This window comes from Notamacropus eugenii, chromosome 6, assembly GCF_028372415.1.
Source record: "Notamacropus eugenii isolate mMacEug1 chromosome 6, mMacEug1.pri_v2, whole genome shotgun sequence".
NCBI classification, from domain to species: domain Eukaryota; kingdom Metazoa; phylum Chordata; class Mammalia; order Diprotodontia; family Macropodidae; genus Notamacropus; species Notamacropus eugenii.
Genome location: NC_092877.1, coordinates 328,760,036 through 328,782,604, shown reverse-complemented (window position 1 = coordinate 328,782,604; position 22,569 = coordinate 328,760,036). Strand labels below are relative to the sequence as shown.

Below are 22,569 nucleotides of genomic sequence, written 5' to 3'. Positions count from 1 at the left end.
GCGACTTGACCTCTGAATATTTTCCTCACACCCACCTCACCTCCTGATCCTCCCAGCCAGTGTTTGGGGTCTGAGATTCAAATGCTGCTTCCAGCCTCAGGGCTTTGGGTGGGGGCAGGGCTGCTATTCAGTGTGAGATTAAATTCAGATGCTCAGGTGAGGGCAGGGCTGCCTCTCAGGCTCAGTTCCCTCAGGGAGTTTATGCAGAGACCTTCAACAATGGATCCAGGCTCCTGCCTGCTTGGGGAGCCCTGGTCTGCTACTGCCCCTCAGCTTCTGTCTCCCGAGGGGGCCCGAGCCATGGGGGCACCCCACTCCCCCGTCGACCCACCAAAGGGACTCTCTCACCGACCCCCGTCACCTGTGGGTGGAGGTACTTGTGCAGCCGCTGGAGATCCCGTCCCTGAAGCCCGCTGGGATCTGTTCCTCTCGGTGCCGCGGCCACGGCAGGGCTGTACTCAGCTCCCAGTCCTGGCGCCCAGTCCGCAGCACGAAGGACCTTTTACAAGAGGTTTGCAGGTCTCTCTGGAACAGAAATCTCCCTTGCTCCAATGTTCTGTGGCCTCTGGGTGCAGAATTCGCCGTGAGTTACTTCTTTGTAGTTGTTCTATGGGTTGTGGGTTCGGAGCTATGTGTATGTGCGTCTTTCTACTACTCCATCTTGGCTCTGCCCCCCAAGACCTAGTCTTAATCTAGGCTATCTGTTGCCATCTTCTTTAAAAAGATCAAGTGCAAAGGTCAAAAGGTGTCACCTGCGCAATGAGTACCCATAAACGTCATGGCAAGTGAGGGTAAACTCAAGGACACCCACAAGGGCAGTTTGTAAAAAGTTAACCTTGTCAAGGGAATTTCATACCTTTTTAAGGAGCTATCTGCAAGAACAAAACAGATCTCTGAGCAGGGACCACAAGGAGTTTTTCCCTTCTGGAAGGGATTTCTCATCTACCTCTGACATACCCTCTGTTAAAAGTGAGCACAAGGAATCTCACTGGTTTAATTCAGCAATTTTAATTGAATTAAGGCATCATTGACACTGCCACCATCTAGTGCACTAGATTTTACTAATTATCTCTTTCTTTCTATCCTTTTTCTCTTCCCCCTCTTTCTCTCTCTTTTCTTCCTTCTGTCTCTGTCTCTGCCCCTTCCTTCTCTCCCTCCCTCTGTCTCTTTCTTTCTCTCTCATTTCTTCTGTCTCTGTCCCCCCATCTGTCTCCTCTCTCTCTCTCTCTCTCTCTCTCTCTCTCTCTCCCTCTCTCTCTCTTTCTCTCTCTCTCATTCTCTCTCTCTCTCTCTCTCTTTCTCTCTCTCTCTCTCTGTCCTTCCTGCCTCCTTCCCTCTGTTTCTGTCTCTCTGTCTCTGCCTCTCCTTCTGCCTTATCATAAGCTATGTAGGGGCAGGGATGGACAGTTTCTCAATTGTCTTTCCCCAATATGCTTTTTACATGTATGTAGCCCGGATACCAACTCTTGGAACTCCATATAGAGACATCATACCTTACTGTAAAAGGTCAATTTTCTTCTGTGCAGGCCAGTTAAAGAGAACAGAACAGCATTCTTAAGATCTGATTTTGAACCCCAGCTTTGCCACGAATTACCTGTATGCCCTTAGACTTTACCTTCCCAGACTACAGTTTCCTTTTCTGAAAGATGACAGGATTGGGTTAAATGAAATCTCAGATCCCTTCAACTATGTCAATCCTTGAGCCCAATAAGTGAGTTTGGAAATGGAAATGTTTCCTAGCATGTTCTGCCCTTTCGTCTTGTAGGTTACCATGGCCTTTACTGTGAGGAGGAAGACAATGAATGCCTTTCCACCCCCTGCCAGAATGGGGCCACTTGCAGGGATCTTGTGAACAGCTACGAGTGTGTGTGCCTCCCAGAATACAAAGGTAAGGACCAGCTTGGCTGTTTTGGCCCAGAGTGAGGATGAGTTGTTTCATATTCTTTCCTAGAGAAGTATTGCTCTATCCTACTAAGGAATTCAGACAAGAAGCTATGTTGTCATGGAAACATTCCCCAGACTGAGAGGGTAGACCGGTATGCCCAACCAAGGTCTGTGATTAACTCACTGAGTGACCTTGGGCAAGTCACTTGACTTCTTTCTCATCAAAAAGTAATTAACCTCTGAGCTCCCTCCTCGTTCTGATACTGCTTGTTCATTGGTGGAGATACGCTGGATATGAAATCAAAAGGCCTTGTTTGAATCCCGGCTTGACTGTTGACTGTCCACATGACCCGGAATAAATCATTCTCCCTATCTGAAAGTCAGTTTTTTATCTGCCAGATGAGAGATTGGATTAGATGGTCCCATCAAGCTATAAATCTATGACCTGGAACTTTTATGTTTTCTCTTTTTTATCCTCAGCACATTGATTTTGATTTGGGGTTTGGCTTGGACCTGGGATTTTATTGATATAGAGAACTCCCGGCAAGGAAATCATATTCACCAACAGAGTTCCTCAAGCTCTCTATAACTAACAGAGGGGCTTGGAACATTGACTCAGCCAGGGTCCCAGGGTCATGAGTGTGAGTTAGAAGCCTCCTAACTGAAGGCCGTCCTTTCACCAAATATAGAGTAGGGATGAAACAAAGGTTTGTTGAAATTGCTGAAATTTAAGAGTCAACAGTGTCAGTATCTATGCTGGTGTTAGCCTGCTCGATTGAGATGTCTGGTAAGCTTGACCAGTTCAGTGTTTATAAAGCCAGTGGTCCAGCATGAAGACTTGCCTCTGACAGAGTCAGTGCCATCTCTGGTCACCACTTCCTAGATGGGTTTGTCTATTACTATTGTGAACCTTGTTATCATTGAAAGAGATTTGGATCACAAGTTAGGGGATCTGGATTCAAATCCCGTGAGAATGCTTATTGGCCATGTGAGTTAATGAGGAAGCTAGGTGGTGCCGTGGTGAGGGCCTGGAGTCCAAATCGGGCCTCAGACAAGCCACTTCACCTCTGTCTGCCTCAGTTTCCTTAACTATAAGATGAGGATAATAATATCACCTACCTTCCAGGGTTAACGGGGCAGGTTATTGGCTCAGTGGATAGAGTGCCAGGTCTGAAGTCAGAAAGACTCATCTTTCTGAGTTCAAATCTAGCTTCAGACACTTGCTAAGTGTGTAGCTCTGGGCAAGGCACTTAACCCTGTTTGCCTCAGTTGCCTCATCTGAAAAAATAAACTGAAGAAGGAAATTGAAAACCACTCCAGTATCTTTACCAAGAAAAACCCCCAAAGGGTCAAACGGGACAAAACACCTGAACAAAAAGGTGCTTAATAGATATTCATTGACTTGGTAGTTTGGGGGAGGGTGGAGGTAGTTTTTCACAGATTTGCTTTGCGGACTTATTTCACCAATCTACATTTTAAATCTCATAATTTGAGTTCTAAAAGGGATCTCAGAGGTTCTCTATTACAGCCACACCTTCCCACTTTATTTTACAAATTAGGAACTGGAGCCTTAGCTAGGGGAAGTGACTTACCCAGCATCACGCAAGTCCCTGTGTGAACAGCTCTTCTAACTCCCAGGATTCCATTCAGCCCCATGTGCTCCGGCCATGATTCATCTAAACTTGTCCAGCCTAGTGGAGCTGTGTTGCAACAAATATTATTTCCAGTCCAATAGACAAGGGGTGGCCTGGATCTTGTCAACAATCCTTACATGTGGTTTCAGGCAGTGTTCCTTAATCTGCCTATGACAGCTTGGCCACTTGGGAGGAAAATGGCCATCATGGCTTTGTATACTTGGAGGTCGGTCTAGATCCTGAATATCCATTCATGCTTCTCTCCATTGGCTTCTCAAAGGGAAGACAGTCATACTGATGCTGGATTACTTCTTCTGGCTTATTATCTATATCCAATGCCTGGCTCATTAGACACTTGATAAATGTTTGCAGATTGACAGACTGTCTACCAATGCATTGTAGAAAAAGATGGCATGTAAAAGTGGAAAGAACAAAATCTGGGACCTAGTCCCCCTTCACTAACTAGCTATGGTTGAGTCACTTTACCTTACTTTCTTTATCTGCTAAATGGGTATAATAGCACCTGCCTTACGGAATTAATAGGGTTGTTGTCAGGATCAAATGAGATGAAGGAGATGAAAATTCTTTGAAAAACATAAATGTAATTTGCTTTTCTTATTTGCAACAATCTCATGGAGTCTGTTTTATGAGTTCATTAGGCAAACACATGAGCTGCTTAACACAGACTGATTAAAACTACTAGAAATGACTTCCTAAGATATAACTACTATCATATGAGTTTCCACTGTAGTTTAAGAAACTGGAAATTTAGTAGTTGAAGTGTTGAGGAACCATCTAAGAAGTAGATATTTTAGTAGCAAATATGTGAACAATTAAATCCCAATATCTCCTTTGGGGAACTCGGAGTTAGACTCTGATCCATCTCCAAGGGAGATTAATGGGTTGTAATCTTTTATTGTTAAAGATTAGGCACAGTCCACAGTTGGACTAACTTCTTTTTTCTAGCATAGCAAATTCTATGACCAAAAAAGTACACAATTGAGAAGGAAAATATTTTTCTATGGGTTGAAAATTTCACATGCTGAATTCTACTTTATCGATCATTCAACACGTAACTATCGATCACTTAACTGCTAGGTGCTGTGGGGACTACAAAAGAAGTAGAAAAATGTAATCCTTGAATCTCCAATCTAGTTTGGCACAGAACACTGGGACAACACGAAACATGATTAAGTATCAATGTGTGTGGTATAAATGTAATTAGAACTCAAAGAAAGACCTGAGCAAATAATAGAAGGTTCCCTAGGATGAATGATGACAGAGGAAATATAAAGTGAGATTCTATTTACCTGGCATGTTTTGTCTAGAGATTAATTCATTTGGTTTCCCTAAAACACACACACACATATACACCCTAACACCTCTCCCTTGCCCCCACACCAAGTAATCATCACATCTGTATTGTGGCAATGAGAACAATTTTTAACTTATATTCTGATTCATCCTAAATTTAACTCTAAATTAACTTATGTAAGTAGTTCTGGGGAACAGCAATATTTTAAGAAACATTGCCTCTATCCACCCCTTAATATGAAAACTGGGAATTTGTGTTTGTTTTGACTGAATTGCAGTTTGTTTTTGCTTGAGGCTAAATATAAATTTCATACTAGCACGTACTGTGTTCATTGCCAGTGAACGATGACTGTATCATTCCACAGACTGTCTGAAGTACGGACCTGGTTTGCACTAACAAAATGTTGTGTTTTTGAGATAGATTTGGAATGAGTCCTTATTCTCCTGGACGGGCCACCTGTGTGTCTGCCAAAGTACATTGGGTGTTTCCTCTCCTTTAGGGATGAGAGGCCAGTTTTATGTACCTGATTTCAGTGGAAGCTCCCTTTTGGCCAATGACATTCTGTCCATTTTTATTAAGAAGTTGGCAGCCCACTCTGTATTACTAATAATAACTTGCATGTGAGAGATGCCATAAAAGTCATCTTTGAAGACATATTCTTGGAAAAAGAGATAGGCTGGTCAAATGAGAAGATGGACAACATGAGGGTATCCAAGAAATATTTACAGAACCAGGAAGATGAAGGTGATGGGAGAGTAACCTATCAGGGACTTGGAGAGCTGGAGCTGAAAAGGGCCTCAGAGGCTACCTACAATAGCCATCTCATTTTACAGATGAGGAAACTGTAGTCCAGTGGCATTAAATGATTTGCCCAAGGTTATACAGGGTAAACAGCATAGGGGATAGGATTGGAACATTCATTCTTTGGCTGCTGGATTAATAGATTTCCATTGTACCTGCCCCCTTCCTCCAATGTTATAGGAAAATGTGGACATAAATTGCAGCAGAAAATAGGGTAAGTTCATAATCTGCTTTAGTCAAAAGAATATCCATACTGAAGATATGCCATTTATGTGCCCACATCCCATTGGGGTCATCTGAAGAAGAAGGAGATTTAGCAGATCGATACCAACATATCGGCAATAACTAGGGGGCAAGGACTCCAAGCAGCCGCAAAAAAAGGATCATGGCTTTGGCTGAAACTGACTGAGTTGGGCAAATAGTCCTCTCACTGAAACTAATTATATTTTGACTTTCTAATCTTTTATGCTCCTTTCTGCCCTGAATCTTGATCCAACAACCAGTTTTCCTGTATGTCTCAGCTCTTGGATTTCAATGCTCCACAGACCCACTGGTATCTACCTTTTTTCAGTTGATAACTTGTTCATTTTTCCAACTTGGACCCCAGGTAGATGAGGTTTTACTTTCTTTCCACATTCTGCACCTTTCTCTCTATTTCTCCCTGTGAACTGTATTTCCATTCATCATTCCCCTTCCAGGGTATTTGCCTACTCCTTCAGATGTGTTACTCTTGCTGAGAGGCAACAATATTGTTTGATGTTTTAGACAGATGGCTCATAGTTGAATGTGGCAGTGTTCCCTGGAGTCCCTCAACGGAGGACTCCAGAGTCCACAAAGAGGTGGTTATACTTGCTTTGGACCCCTAAGGACCTAGCACTCTTGCAAAACACATTTAGAACTTTGAAGGCCATAAATTCCTGTGACTTAGAGCCAGTGATCCTAGGTCCACATAGCATTTGACATTCCTTAGAAATTTTTACTGGGTGAATGGAGGATATCTCAGGGATCCTGCCCCACTATAATTCAGCTCCATGAACATCATTACAAAGGATTACCCATGAAGTGGGCTAAGGTAGCCATCTTGAAATAGGTGCTCCTATTACACTGATAACAGCTTTCTAATAGACAGCAGAACTTACTCTTCTATAGGAAATATGGGTTTTCTTCTGTAGGTTTTTTTCTTGCACTCATCCAATATATCTGGAGAGGCTGGTCAGGCTGATTCGTGGCTTGCCTTAGACACAGTCAAATTGTGGCAGACCACCATTGCTCCCTTCCCCACCATGAATCACTTTATTTTAGGAGATGAGGCACAAGTTGCTCATGCCCTAATATAGGAAGCACAAAGGACCCAGACCTTTAATCCCTTATATGAAGAGAGATGATGGGAGATTATAGTCAGTCCTTCTAGTTCAGCTTGGTATAACATGGATAGGCCAAGTCTTGGCCTCTAGCCTCTCAGGACCATAACTGATCCCCTTCCTCTTCCTTCTACAGTCTGAATATCATTGTGCCCGAGGTCCCCTAACCATAGCCATGCTTTTCCCTTCCCTTCGTTGTCTTTGATTGTCCTTGACCACTTCTGGCTATCTCGTCTGAAGTTCCTGCCCTCTCTTGTGTGAGTTCAAAAATGCCCATAACAGGGTCTTTTGCTTTTAGAATCACTGGCTAGTCTGGCCTCTTCCGCAAAAGCCAATGGGCTGGACTTCACTTTTCCCTAATGTAAGCTATGGAAATGACCAAAGGATGAGTTCAATAGCTTCCTTCATAGCAATGTTATTTCTGTGAAGATGAATTTTATTTTTGACCCATCTGCACTAAGACAACTCATACATGGATGGATAAGTGATCTGAGGGCTCATTAAAAAAAGACAGTCATAGAAGGAATAAAAGTATTAATTTTGTTGTTTTACATAAAATATAAATATACATATAATAAATGTGTATATTATATTATACAAAATTTATAACAAATAATATATAATATAATAAATAAAAATAAAATAATTTAAACCCATCCTATTTTGAACTTATATAGAATCATAGAACACTGGAGTTGGAAGGAACCATAGAGGTTCAGTTCACTTTGGTGCTTGATGTGTAAGTCTTCTCTTCCATGCCCAGGATGCTGAGTCACTAAAATTAGCCTCTACTTGAACATCTTCAGTGACTGGGAACTCACCTCCCTTGGGGAGTTATTCTGTTTTTAGATGGCCAGTCTTTGTCTCCCTATTGAGCTGAAATTTGTCTCCTTGAACTCCCACCAATTGATGCTCCTTTGTTACTCATGTAGAAGGAGTATCAGTATTTTTTCTAGAATTTGCTTCTCAGCTTCACTTAATAAATTTGCATCTTTAGATAGAGACAAGACTCCTACTTACCCAGACTTTTGGACCTAGAAGAGGTCCTCCTTGTGTGGGAATCGTCTATGGACTTGGTGTCTTCTTGTCCTCTTGGTCAGAGGCATCATTTTCTGTTCTATTGGAAGGATCATTTCATCTTCTCTTGTTGCCACTGATTACAGTCCAGCATCCTGGGACTTGGAATTCTTTGCTGAATTCTCATTGGGGGCTCAGTGAAAGTTCTGGAGGGAAAGATGAAGATATTTTTTTAAATGACAAGCAATTTTTACATGCTAATTATTAATTTGATTAATTAACTTGATAAATTTGATCTTTGATGTAAATGAAAACATTCTGTGTTTGGTCAAAATGAATGAAATCAAGTTGTCCATTTTGAGTAAGTAAAAGCCTGGAGAATGAGTCGGAAGTGGCTGAAATGATCCAAGCATGAGACTCTGGAGGTCTGGGATTTGGGTGGGGCTGCAAAAAAGGATGAGGGAGGCCAGGATCGTAGAAACCACGATGAGAAATTTGGCAGGATTTTGTGATGGATCCGATTTGAGAACATGGGACAAAGAGAGATTAAGAATAATTTTGCCCTAAAATTTTTGCTAGGCATCAAGCACAGAAATATATAATACACGTAGAGAGGGTTTTTACTTCTTGCCTTAGCTTTCTTTCCCCTTTAATCTGCATTGCTAAGGGCAATAAAAATGAAAAAAAAAGCAGAATGAAAACAAGGATAATTTCAATGACTAAATCATGATTCATAGGGAGTGGTGATAGCTTACACAATAGAACTTAGGCAACGATATAAGAAGAGCAAAAGGGAACGTAGCATTAAAAAAATACAATTTCTCCTTTTTGTTCATTTTCCCAGGGTCATGGGAAGGACTCAATGAATGACTTTTTTCTTTGCTCCTGTAGGGTTTTCTGCACAATTAGTTTTCATTTCAAATTAAAAGATTACTTTTCTGCAACTTTTCTGATGGAGTTCTCGGATTTCATTCTAAAAAAGAAATGCAATTATTTATGGATTCATTTTGTAAACTTTTGTTACGTCTTCCATTGCTGCTGCCCCTAATTGAGCATTTATAGCAAAAAAAATTACATACACACACACACACACACACACACATACACACACACTTCAACTTTCTCTCTCTGTCTCTCTGTCTCTATCTCTCTCTCTCAAATAAAATCCTCCTAACAAATATATGTAGTCAAGTAAAACCAGTTCCCCTGTTGGCCATGTCCACAAAGTATGCCTCCTTCTGCATTTTACAACCATCACCTCTCCAGCAGGAGGAGGTGAGAGTGGCATGTTTCATTTGGAGACTTTTCCACTGGTATTTTCGCACTGCATTAATCCAAGTTCTTGTCTTTCCAAATTATTTTTCTTTATGAGGTCATTGAAGAAATTGTCCCCCTATTTCTGCTCCCTTTGCTCTGTCTGCTGATGCTGGCCATTTGGTCATTTCTGATGACACAATAATTCCTATTCCATGTATAGCTATACTTTTTTAACCACTGCAGAGCTTTGGGTTTTGTTACCTTTTGTTTAAATGACAAGAAAAATTTCCTTGATAAAAGCCATGTAGTATGATGGGAAAAGAATTGAATTTAGAGTTGTGGGACCTTAGTTCAAATGTCTATTTTGCCATTTATTCCCTGTATGTTGCTGGGCAAGTCATTTAACTACTCTGGACCTCAGTTTCCTCATCTGAAGGAATTAGATTAGATGATCTTTAAGGTCCCTTCCAATTAGAAGTATTTGATTCTGTGGTTCTATTTGAGGGGGTATAGTACAGTGGAAAGAATGCTGCACACAGGGTCGGGAGTCTTGGATTTAAATCCCAGTTCAGATATTCTATAGCTGGGTGACCTTGGTTAAGTCACTTGGTCTCAGGTTCTCCTTCTCTGAAACTGGGGTAAGTAGTGCTAGCTTCAGACCTTTGTGGGGTTGGAGGTAGGGAGGTGGAGAAGGCCTTGGTAATCCTTAAAGCACCAAAGAAATTTACGCTGTTAATATTGCTTTGAGACAGATACCTGATGTACCTTTTAGCTTGGCATTCCAAATAGCTGTAATATGCTATCAACCGTGGAATATGTGTTGAGAGAGCTGGGAATTCTCCATTGGTTTGCTCAGTGTTTGCTGAACTCCTTGGTTCATTTTGGATTTTGTCCCCATTCTGGTTTGGGTTATTGTGAGCTAACAGCTGACCAGGTGCTAGCATGTGGGCCTCAGTTTCCTCATCTGTAAAATGAGGGGAATTGGGCTGTGTAAGATCTCTAAGGTTTCTTCCAGGTCCAAATCCAATAACTTATGATCCTATGATTTCTACTATGATTTGTATAATTTGTTTAGTCTATGAACATAGGGGAGAAAGGGTGAATTAGTCTTACTTCTAAAACTCTCTGAGAATTGAGACTATAAAAGGAAGGCTTTTAAAAGCCTTAAAGAATACTTTTCCTTGAGAATCTGTCATCTTTTAGGCTGCTGTTGAATTCTCTTGTGCCTCAAGTTTAAGCCTGTGGTCATAGAGAGTGCCTGGAAAAGGGTTTGTACCCGGCATAGTCAGACTCCGTTTTCTTTGCCTTAGTGTCTTAGCAGGACAGCCAGCATGAGATACACAAGCTATTGGACCAACTGCAGTTCACCTCTCTATTGCCAGCATTCAACCTGCTGAAGATCTTCTTAAATGATGTGGATCTTAGTGCTCCACTATCCTTCCATGAGTCACACAGTTTGTTTCTTGTCTTTGTTCTCAGGATCACACTGTGAATTGTACAAGGATCCCTGTGCTAACATCAGTTGCCTGAATGGTGGGACTTGTGACAGTGAAAGTCTGAATGGCACCTGTATCTGCTTACCTGGATTTACAGGTATGTGAATTTCCTACTGATTTTTTTGTTTTGTTTCTTAAATTTTTATTTATTTTAAATTTCATTTCCACAGCATAGTATAATAAAAAAGAATATTATCATCAAAGCCTTTGGGTAGCAAATGTCAAAGAAAGGAAAAAGTGTCCTGGCTACTTATTTTAGAATCTTACCATTGTAGGTTAATTTCAGTTGCTTGGATGCTCATAGATATGTGTAAAAGGGTCTCAATGGATGATTGAATCAGGAGTTGCTTAGAGAAACAGACTATACCTTGTATATAGGATGTCTTTTTTATAATATGGTAGTAGTATGGTCCATGAGATCCCTTTCCAGAGCATAGTACAGACAAAACTTAAACAAATAATTGATTTGTGCCAATTCCCAGAAGATGGAAATACCATTGCAAATGGGAAGAAAAGGTGGGAGGTGTCTAAAAATGGGTGTTCCCAATTTCTGGAGAACTGTATAGCTCTACCAATGCATTTACTTAGAAAGGGTAAGAGTTGAGCAGATTCTTTTTTTTTGCTGAAAGGGTATAGGAACATGATTTGGCTGAGAAAAGTGGAGAGTAAACATTCCTCATGAGGGATGTGCTGTTGATGGCCCAGGTGCTCTGGGGTGGAGGAAAGATGGAATGATTGGTGAGTAGCATAAGGCTTAGAGTTGGAAAGGACATCAGACATTGTCAATCCTCTCATTTGAAATATTGGAAACCTGAGGCCTAGACAGGGGACTTTGGAAAGAAATTGATAAGCTGGTAAGTGCCCAGAGGAAGACACCCAAGGTGGTGAGGAGCTTTCAGTCTCTACCATATAAAAACTGGTTACAGAAACTGGGGATGGTTAGTCTGGAAAAGACTGAGGGTGGAATATGACAGCTGTCTTTAGTTATTTGAAGGGCTATCAGGTAGAGTAAGAGATTACACTTTCCCTAGTTTGGACCCAGATGGAAGAGCTAAGAACAAAGGGTGGATATTTCAAAGAGGCATATTTACACTGGATTTCATGAAAATCTTCACACCAGTTGAAGTTGTCCCAGCAGAATGGGCTGCCTCAGGAAGCCATGAGGACCTCATTGAGGTCTTTAACCAGAGAGGCTGGAGGACCATGGACCAGGACTGTTTAATGGGAATTCTTCTTCATATGACAGGGAAGATAGGTGGTCCTTGAGGTGCCTTCCAATCAATTCATCAATAAATATATATTTAGTGCCTACTATGTGCCTAGGCATTGTACTAAGCACTGAGAATATAAAAAAGGGCAAAAGACAGTCCCTGTTCTCAAGAAGCTTATAATCTAACGAGGGAGATAATGCTATCAAACATATACAAAGCAAGTTATATATGAGATAAATAGGAAATAATTAGCAGAGGGAAGGCACTAGAATTGAGAGGGGTTGGCGAAGGCTTTCAGTAAAAGAATGAGCTTTAGTTGGGACTTAGAAGATGCCAAATGAGTCAGTAAGTGGAATGGAGGAGGGAGAGCATTACAGGTATGTGGAGTTTATCCAAGCCTGTGAAGATGGTCAGTTGGAACTAGGTCTTTAAAAAATCAAACAAACAAACAAACACCAAACCCAGAATGGCAAAGTGGATATAGAGTATTGGTGGCAGGAAGACCAGGGTTCACATTCTGCCTCTGACACTAACTAGCTGTATGATCACAGGCACACTTAGGCTCTTAGGATTTGGTTTCTGGATCTATGAAACAAGGAGGATGGACTCAGTGACTTCCAAGTTCTCTTCCAGCTCTAATCCTAGGATGCTTTCCACCATCCACTGCCTAACTATTGGGAAAGTTATACCTAAGAATGAAGATAATTCACAGGGGAAGCTGGAGATTAACAGTTTTCTGTTTCATATTTTCATGTACAAATGACCTGGAGTCTGTGTAGAATGGTCCTTGGCTGTTCCAAGTTTTGAGAATCAGGGTCAGGGATGGGTGGGTCAGTGGGTGGGGGGCACTTACAACATTTTTCCTGTTATTTGAATAAACCTGCATCGTACCAGATTTTTGAACACAGTGTAAGGTCTATATTTTCAGGTTTGCTCTGTGAATGTATAGTAAAGATTAATTCGATTTATAAGTTGGGGAATTTTAGGGAGAAATTCCTATCTTTACCAACAAATCAGAGGCCAATAAAAGAGCCAATTCAACAATTCAACATATGTGAATGTGCTGACAATATCCCCTACAAATCTCTGAGAGTCATATTGACAGAGCAATTCTATCCATGTTCCTATTGGAGAATTTGTGCATGTCTGTGTGGTATGTGTGTGTGTATGTGCATGCCTGAGCATATGTGAACTTCTACACATGTTCTCCTCTTCATCCCGATCCCAGTAGAATATCTGTGCTCCTGCAAGGAAAAGAGGCACTTGTTAGTTATGTTACAGGAGGGATTCTCAGGTCTGGTTTGGACTGGGTGGGCTCAGTGGCCTCTGGAATTCTTTTCATCTGAAACTCTGTTTTCCTATTGATGCTTGGGGTTTGGAACAGAGAATTCTAAATAATGTGTCTATTTCTTTCTGAGAGCACCTGAAAAACTGAAACATCATGTCCTTCGCCACCCCCTCTTCCTATCTGGAGAGCCATTTCCAGCATGCACACATGCCAGATTCTTTATTTACTCTACCAGCCCCTTTCTTCAGTGATTATGTTCATAATCCATCTCTGTGCTTTCACTGGCTTGATGCAGCAGGTTTTTATTTTTATTTGTTTTTTACTTCTACCACCTTTTTGATGATGATGTTGAGAAAAAAAATCAATTCCCTTTAAATCACTGTGCTGCTCTAATAACATTTGTGAGTGGAATGAAAAATGAAATTGCTATTTGACTTACTGTGGAAAAGAGGGACAACCAGAGCCTGGAGACCTTCTCATGTCTCCTCAAGGCACTGTTCTCTATGAATCAAACCTTGTTTGGTACTTTTCACATACCATATCCAGGTACACAGATCAGTCCTGCAACCTTTCCTTCCAGAGATGATAAAATGGTGGTGCTGCAAAAGCCAGAGCACTCAAGTCCCCAGTAAGCCTTTAGATGATAAGCTCAATTGAATTATAAATTCCTGGAAGACCATGACAATATCCTTTTTTCATTTTTATACCCTTAATTATGTTCATACTGTTTTGCATATCATAGGCTATTAATAATTGTTGGATTGAATTCTATTAGGTCACTGAATCTCTTCTGCATTTAGTATAGACACGCATGATTGCTATAAGGAAAATGTGATGAAAGCTTGTAAGAGGGGTGTCACTTCTAGCTCAAGGAAAATCTCAGAGACTGCAGGATTATTTCTTCTCTCAAATGCTGTTTATTCTGACGTTCACAATACCCATCAGTTCTTTAGGAGACATAGGATTAACGGTCTTTTTTTTTTTGGTAAGAAAAGAAAATTAGGTTGAAAGTAGCCATAGAATAGTTGGTAATTCCCTGCTGGTATCTACTACCTGGGAAGAGCTGGCCTTAGAGACTGGATGACACATGTTCAAGCCCTGCCTCTGAGGTGTACTGATTGTGTGACCCTGGACAAATCACTTGACCTCTTGACATGTCAGTTGCAAAACAATACGGGGTGTTCCCTTCATAGATGGAATCATAGATCTAGTCAGAAAAAAAAAGAAAATAACATCTGCTTTAAGACTTTAAATGTTTTGCATATATATATATGTGTGTATATATATATATAAAATACACAATACACACATGTATAGGTGTATGGGTATATATTTGCATATGTATACATATGTGTACATGTATATATATATTATGTATGCACATGCATTGTGTATGCATACATATGTGTGTATACACATATATATCAGTGTGGATAGGATGCTGGGCTTGAAATCAGGATGAGCTGAGTTCAGATGCCACCACTAACACTTACGCTGTGAGATCCTGGACAGGTCACTTATCTCTATGTGCCTCAGGCATCTCCCTAGGACTTTTTTTTTTAAACTAAATCATAGATGGGTTGCAATTTGTGTTGGTGGAGAAAGTTCTTACAGTGGGAGTTTCATGGGAAATCACAAATCCTTCTTGACCATATACATGTACAACTCTGTGAAACAGATACCACTGGTAGGGTTGTTGTTTAGTCATTCAGTTCTGTTCATTCTTTGTGACCCCATGGACCCTAGCATGCCAGTCCCTTCTATCTGCCTTATTTCCTGAAGTCTGTGCAAGTTCATGTTCACTGTTTTCATGACACTGTCTATCCACCTCATCCTCTGTTGTCCCTTTTTCCTTTTGCTTTTTCAATCTTTCCCACCATCAGCGTCTTTCCCAATGAGTCTCATCTTTTTCTTATGTGGGCAGAGTATTTAAGCTTTAGCTTTAGTATTTGATCTTCCAGTAGTCTGAATTAATTTCTTTAAGTATGGACTGATTTGATTTCCTTGCTGTCCAAGGGACTCTCAAAAGTCTTCTCCATCACCATGATTTGAAAGCATCGATTCTGCAGCGCTCAGCTCTCCTCATAGTCCAGCTCTCACAGTCATATGTTCCTACTGGAAAAACTATACCTTTGACTGTAAGGACCTTTGTCAGCAGGCAATGTCCTTTGATTAACCCCCTTTTACATATAAGAAAACCATCTGTCAGAGAAGTTAAACCCAACATAGCTCATCAGTGTCCGAGTCAGGATTCATCCTCATGCCTTTCCTGACTCCAAGCCCAGTTCTCTTTCTACTGTCCCATAAAGGGATTGTGGACATAAATGTTAGGAGGTGGCAAATCAGTTAATGTGAGTCTTTTGTTTGTTCTCTGGCCAAGGCCCATTTTCCATGCCTCGTTTTTGTTACTCTCATTTCTCTCATAGAATTTAATAAGTATTGTGTTCTAAGCCTTTTTTTTCTTTTTTAAATTGATCTGGCAGAGAGACAGGGGAAATAATATGACTCAGTGAGGTCTAGAGCTTATTATACAAGTTGTGGCTTTAACTTTATTATTGTCTAGCTCAGCAGCCAATTAAGAGGTTTATTCCATTGTGTTTATCTCAATGACAGGAACTTTTCAGATGGTCATTTGTCAGGAGACACGCACACTCTGGGGAGAGGGTTGGGCACGCTGACCTCTGAGGTCCTTGCTGCTCTTCCGTTATGGCTTTGTCAGTGTACCATGAGTCTGCTTTGACAAGCTTCCCCTTGGGATATTGGGAGGAATAAAGTATAAGAGCATGAAGGGAATCTGGGTATCTGCTGTCATAGGCACCGTGCAAGTGTTCCTCCAAATGGAGAAGATGAGACCATCATGAAATCTGCAAATAAAAAACAATTGCGGGGCATAGAGGCTGAAAATAAGGATGCAGCAAAGAACCCTTGAGATGTCAGTGACAGGAAAAGGGAGGCCAAAAGCGTGATCAGTTTTTTTTTAAAAAGTGCACTTATCACATGCGGGGAAAACACCCTGAAAATATATATATAAAGAAGGATGTTTTTAAAATGTAGCAGTGCAGAGAGAGTTTGTCAAAAATACGACTTCTAAATCAATGAACTGAGAAGCATTTATTAAGCACCTGCTGTATGCCAAACATTATTGCTCTACAGAGACAGGAATGGAACTCTCCTTGCCTTGGAGGAGTTTAACAATTTAGCTAGGAGAGATGATATGCAAACATGCAGTTATGTATAAAATGGATACAAGATAGTTTGGGGAGAAAGGCTTTATTAGTTTGATGGATATTAGGAAAGTCTTCGAGTAGCTGGTGGCTCTGGAGCTGAGATTTGGAGGAAATGAGAGGCTCCAAGAGGTGGAGGTGAGAATATAGGACCCTTAGACTTCCCTCTTTGCCCTCTCCCTCTCTCTACCCACCTCTCCCTTTCTCCCATGCATGTGGTTGAAGTGAAAGATTCCTGGAAAGGTTTGGTATTTCCATAGCTTATATTTAGGTTACAGAGACATCATCAGACCATCTCCAAGATAATCCCAGTCTATAGGGTTCCTGACACCAGTTACAGTGGGTCTTAGATGCTTGGTACCACCTGAGTAGTTCCTCTCTGGGCCTGAACCAATTGGGTTGTTTTCTGAGGAGCTAGACAAATCGGGGGATGGAAGGACAGCCTCCCCAGGACAGCAGTTTTTAAGGGGCAGTATAGTTCAGAAACAAGAACATTGAGACAGGACCCAGAAGACGCAGGTTCTGGTCTCAGTTCTACCACCTCTTTGCTCTGTGACTTCAGACAAGTCATTTCTTCTCTTTGGGACTCCGTATTTTCATGAGTAGAGTGAAAGAGCTGGATTAAATGATTTTTAAGGTCCCCTCATGCTCTATGAGTGAATCATTTGATAAATGAAAGAAGAATAAATTATCAATTGAATACTTACTGTGCGCCAGGCCTTGAGAATACAAACTAAAAAGTAGGTCCTACCCTTAAGGAGATTACAGTTTGGTGGGAGAAGACAACATATGAAGAAGAATTAGGGAGGGAGTGGGGGATGCAAAATGCATGCCGTGGCATGGCCAGGAAGTGATATAGAAGTCTGACTTTAGGCAATAGAAGGTGAAAACTTCACCTATGACTGCCCAGGGACACTGGGATGACTCAAGGTGGTTCTGATGAGAGGATCCCAAGGAGGATGACTAGAGTGGAGGAGGAGAAAGCAAGGTTCACAAATGGCTGGGAAGGTCTAGAAATGCCTGCGAGGATCTGGAAATGTCTGGGAAGGTCTGGAAATGGCCAGGAAAGATACTGCAGAGTATCAGTTTGGATAAAAATCCTCCAAAATTTCTCCAACACTCTGCCCTAAAGGTTCACCAGAATTGTTCTGACCTCAACTGTAAAATGAATGAGTTGGACTGAATGATCTCTTGTTTTGATACTGAAATCCAATTGGTGAGAGAAGGGATTCCAGTAATAAGTTAAACAACACACAAGTGACATGTGCCAGGTATTCTGCTAGGCTCTGAGGTTGTTGTTGTTCAGTCATGTCTAATTCTTTGTGAGCCCATTTGGGGTGTTTTTTGGCAAAGATACTAAAGTAATTTGCCATTTCCTTCTCCAGTTCATTTTACAGATGAGGAAACTGAAGCAAACAGGGTTAAGTGACTTGCCCAGGGTCACATAGCTAGTAAGTGTCTAAGGCTGGTAAGGCCCACATTCTATTCAATGTGCCATCTAGCTGCTACATAGACTCTGAAGACACAAAGACAAAAATGAAACAATCTCTGACTTCCAGAGCCTTACATTCTACTGAGGGGGCAAGGATAGGGAAGTGGAGACAAGGACAGATAAAAGTATGCCGAAAATAAGTCTAAGGTAATTTTTGGGGGGTGGTGAGGGGCTGGATCAGAAAAGTCTACATAGAGAAAGTAACATTTAATATGTGCTTTGAACATAGTCTAGAAGATGAGATAGAGAATTGCATTCCAGGCATGAAAAGATGATTTGGGGTCTAAAAGTCCAAGAGAGAATGTCATATTTCATTATCAAAGCAATAAGGAGCCAATGAAGTTTATTGAGTAAGAGAAAGAAAATCATTATGCAAAATAACTTTAGGAAAATCATTTTAGTAGTTGGGTGAAGAATTAATTGGATTGGTATAAAGAAAGGAGAGCAATCAGAAGCCTAATCCATTTTTAATTTAATTTTTTAATTAACAACTATTTATTTTCTCTCCCTTTCATTACCACCTCCATACTAAAAAGATAGAATAACAAAATATGTATGACAAACATACATAGACAAGCAAATCAAAATCCCACGGTGACCGTGTCCCAAACTACATCTTCTTCTGCATCATGAGTCCATCACCTCTGTTAGGAGGTAGGCAGTGTTGTCGGCACAGCGCCTAGTACACAGCAGGTAGTATCAAAATTTATTGATGATGGTTAGCATACTTCATCCTTGGTTTGCTGGAACGGTGCTTTGCAGTTGCATCGATCAGATTTCTTAAAAGTCCAGTTCTTGAGTTGATAACAAGATCACCTGGGGTTCAAAGAGTTCTGAGGTGGTTTTGCCACTACTCCCTTTGAGCACGACCACTGTATATTCACTTGAGTCCTCTGAATTATGAATCCATTCATGGAAGGGATGTTCCCAATCACATAGTCTGACCTTCTGCTTTTACAGGTGAGAAAACTGAGGCCTAGGGAGAAGCATTAATTTTTCCAAAGCCACATTTTTGGAATGTAGTTCTACAGGACACTGGCAGATTAGAGCAACATTCCACAGGAAGATGGGGGTAGAGCAGTTAAAGAGAGTTCTGGAACTGCCCAGGATCTAGGGCAATGTGGTTTATGGAATTGGCCTTCATATCTGACTGCAGGGAACAGTTAGTAGCTATTGTGTTTTCCTCTGACTGCAGGGATAGGAGCTAAGGAGAAAACTGTCACAGAACCAGCTGACTCATCTTTCAGGAGTTCAGAGAATGCCTACTGGAAGCAGCAAAGAGATGCTCTGAGTGGCCCTTCCCCTATTACAAATTGCCTTCCTGAGAACGAGAGCAGGGTTGCTGATGTACATATCTGTCAAGGCCTTCTGCTCAAGCCTTTTAAGACTTTTCAACACTTTATAAGCTCACATGCCTCTCAAATACTGTGTCACACCATTTGTAATTGTTGGGTGGTTGGCCTTTCCTTGTGAGAGAGATTTTCCCATCAATACAACCACAACTTTAGAAATTCATTGGTGAGAGGCAATCAATTGGATGTTTTCTCTATAGACACATATGACTATATAGACACATAAATGACTATATATGTTGCAAATAGCAAATTCATTTAGACGGTGCTGAATTATAATCAGCCTTGTCCAGCTCAGACACTGTTAGGGTGATTGCAACCAATTTCACTTTAAAAATAACTGAGGGGAAAGCTAAGGACTAAAAAAGATTGTGAAATGGCATGACTGTGGCGCCAGGATGTACTTGAGGGGGATTGGTGTTTCTCTTCTAGAAGATATTACAGGCAACATGTGGTAATTTTAGCAATTCAAGGTTAACCAACAACTGATAGAGAAGAATCTATCAGTGCTGGTTGTGGGTGAACCTTGTTGAGAATATTAGTTTCTGTGTAAACTGAAGGCTCACTTTTAGTAAAGTCATTGCCCACGTTGCTTGCCTTCTCAAGGGGTAGGGGAGGGGCTTGAGGAAAGGAGAAAATTTGGAATTAAATTTTTTAATGAATGTTAATTTTTTAAAAATTGTATTGGGAAATGTTTGATGAAATAAAAACATATCTTAAAAAAATCATTACCTACCAACATGATTCCTGAGTTTCTAAGGGATAGATCAAAATGCACAGGGTGGGGCATAGGGTTTGTTCAGATCCAAAGCTAACTAGCCAAGTATATCTTCAGATATACATATATATTCCAGACAAGCCCTGATATTCTGGAAAATCCTTGGCTGTATAGAACAAGTACTCTCTTTGAGGGATCACTTACTCCTTGGGAGATTATTCAACCATTTGCTTTTAACTTGCTGTTAAATATGATGCATTACAAATTGGAGATACTAGGTAGAGTTCAGGGCTTAGAGTTGGGAAGACCTGAGTTTAAATCTACCCTTAGATACTCAGTGGCTGTGTGACCCTGGACAAGTCACTTGAACTCTGCCTCATTTCCTCATCTATAAAACGGGGATAAAAATAACCTCTTTCCCAGGGGAGTTATGAAGATCAAATAAGATATTTGTAAATCATTTAGCAAACCTTAAAGCACTACATGAATCCTAACTATGATCAGGAGAAAGAGGAGAAGTAATGGTAGAGGTGGTAATAGCTACTGTCATGGTCGCTTAAGAAGTAGTCTATCCAACAAGCATTTATTAAGTGTTAACTGTGTATTGGGTACTGTATAAGAGCTGGGAGATACAAAAACAAAGATGCCCTCAAAGGGTGTACATTTATGGTATCAAACTCAAATTGAAATAGATACTTGGGCTGCCGATTGAATTAGAAAACCACAAATTAACATTCTCTATGTTGTATTGTATTTTTATTTATTTAGTTAAATATTTCCCAATTACATTTTAGCTTGGTGAATGTTCCAAGCTTGCCAAAAGGAGTTGGATACTTTTGATATACACTGTATTCTGCTCGAGGTGAGATGGAGGTGTGGTGATGGGATATAATGTTTTGTTGAATTGTTTTTTGGTTGTGTACAACTCTTCATGACTCCATTTGGGGTTTTCTTGGCAAAGATACTGGAGTGGTTTGCCATTTCCTTCTCCAGCTCATTTTACAGAGAAGGAAACTGCAGCAAACAGGGTTAAGTGACTTGCTCAGGGTCACCCAGCTGGTAAGTGTCTGAGGCCACATTTGAATTCAAGAAGATGAGTCTTCTCCTGACTCCAGACCCACTGGATTGTATGAGACTTGAAGGAAACTTGGGTTCTAAGAGACAAGGGTGAAAGAGCCTATGAAAAGGATTTTGTAGATTTGTTAATTTGGGAGTCTATTTGTTGTTTTTGTTATTGTTGAACTAGATCGTTACCATACATAGCTTAGTATTTTGTGCCTTGGAGGATGCGAAAATTGGGACCAGAATAAAAGAGGCTATAAATGTAACCCACTTTCAGTTTTGTCAGGACCATAAAATGTTATTGATAAGCTAAAATGAGGCATTTGATGTTGCAGCTGTGACTTCTAAAATATTCTTTACCTTAGGTGAAGCCTGTGAGACTGAGATAAATGAATGTGAGAGTAACCCCTGCCATCACTCTGGGATCTGCATAGACCAGACCAATGGTTACATCTGCCACTGTCCCCACAACTGGATTGGACCAAACTGTGAAGTCCGTAAGTATTTCTGCATCTTGTTTCCTATGATCAAATACTGAATTTTTAAGATAAGGGGTAGAAGGGAGAGGATTGCTATAGTCTTACCTGTACTAAAATCTAGTCCTTCTATGTCTTTAGAACAAAATTTTCATTTTATTTGAAAATGCAATTAAGGTTCAAATCTCTAAAGACTTTACATTCTCCTGAAGATGGTACATGCTTGTAAATCTTGGGAGTTCACAATGTCAGAAAAAAACTACGATTATAAGTAAATCTAGTGGCGATGGATAGGTATCTGATGGGCACAAACTAAAGGGTGCCACCAATGGTTACTTATTCTGGCCAAGTGGCATAAAAGTAGTACTTTTCAAGGACCATGTGATTAGAGATGGAGTTAAGTCTGTCATAGGCCACAAATGAGAGATGGCAGATAGATAACCCAAGTGATGCCCTGGAACCCCTTAAGTGTTAAAAAGATGAGAAAAAATATCTCTAGTAGGTTGGATAGAGGGAGAACTTATGGGAAAATTTGAACAAGAAATATATTGGATCAGAAGAAAGCCATAGCTGTAGAAGTAGGATCCATATTGATAACTACAGATATTTCAGTGCTTTCCTGATTAGGAACTGTAGCTATAAAATGACACAGTTCTTAAATATTTTCACACTCATGGGTACCCTTGCACCATAATCTTGAGCTCTAGATTCCATTTGCTATCAGATACCTCACCTACCAGGTAGAGTCTTGGACTTCTGATTGATGAGATGTCACCATTTTTAGCTTGACCTGACCACCATGCTGCTTTTGGTCAGACATCTTCCCACCATGCTGCCTTTGGTTGGTCATTTTCCCACCATGCTGCTATTTATTGGCCATTTCCCCATCATGCTGCCTTGTCCCTCCCTTCAGGAGACTCTGTCACTCTCCTCCGCACCCACTTTCTACTTCTCCCTCTAGGACCAGTGAACATATCAAAA

General features: G+C 40.7%; 1 protein-coding gene across 1 annotated transcript in view; it reads left to right on the top strand.

Moving 5' to 3' along the window:
* DNER (delta/notch like EGF repeat containing) overlaps nucleotides 1-22,569 on the top strand; it is a 351,957-nt gene that overhangs the window by 307,640 nt on the left and 21,748 nt on the right. The window contains exons 9-11 of the mRNA XM_072618085.1: nucleotides 1,766-1,888; nucleotides 10,749-10,862; nucleotides 21,478-21,609. Of these exons, the coding sequence (XP_072474186.1) occupies nucleotides 1,766-1,888; nucleotides 10,749-10,862; nucleotides 21,478-21,609 (369 nt within the window). The remainder of the gene's footprint in view (nucleotides 1-1,765; nucleotides 1,889-10,748; nucleotides 10,863-21,477; nucleotides 21,610-22,569) is intronic.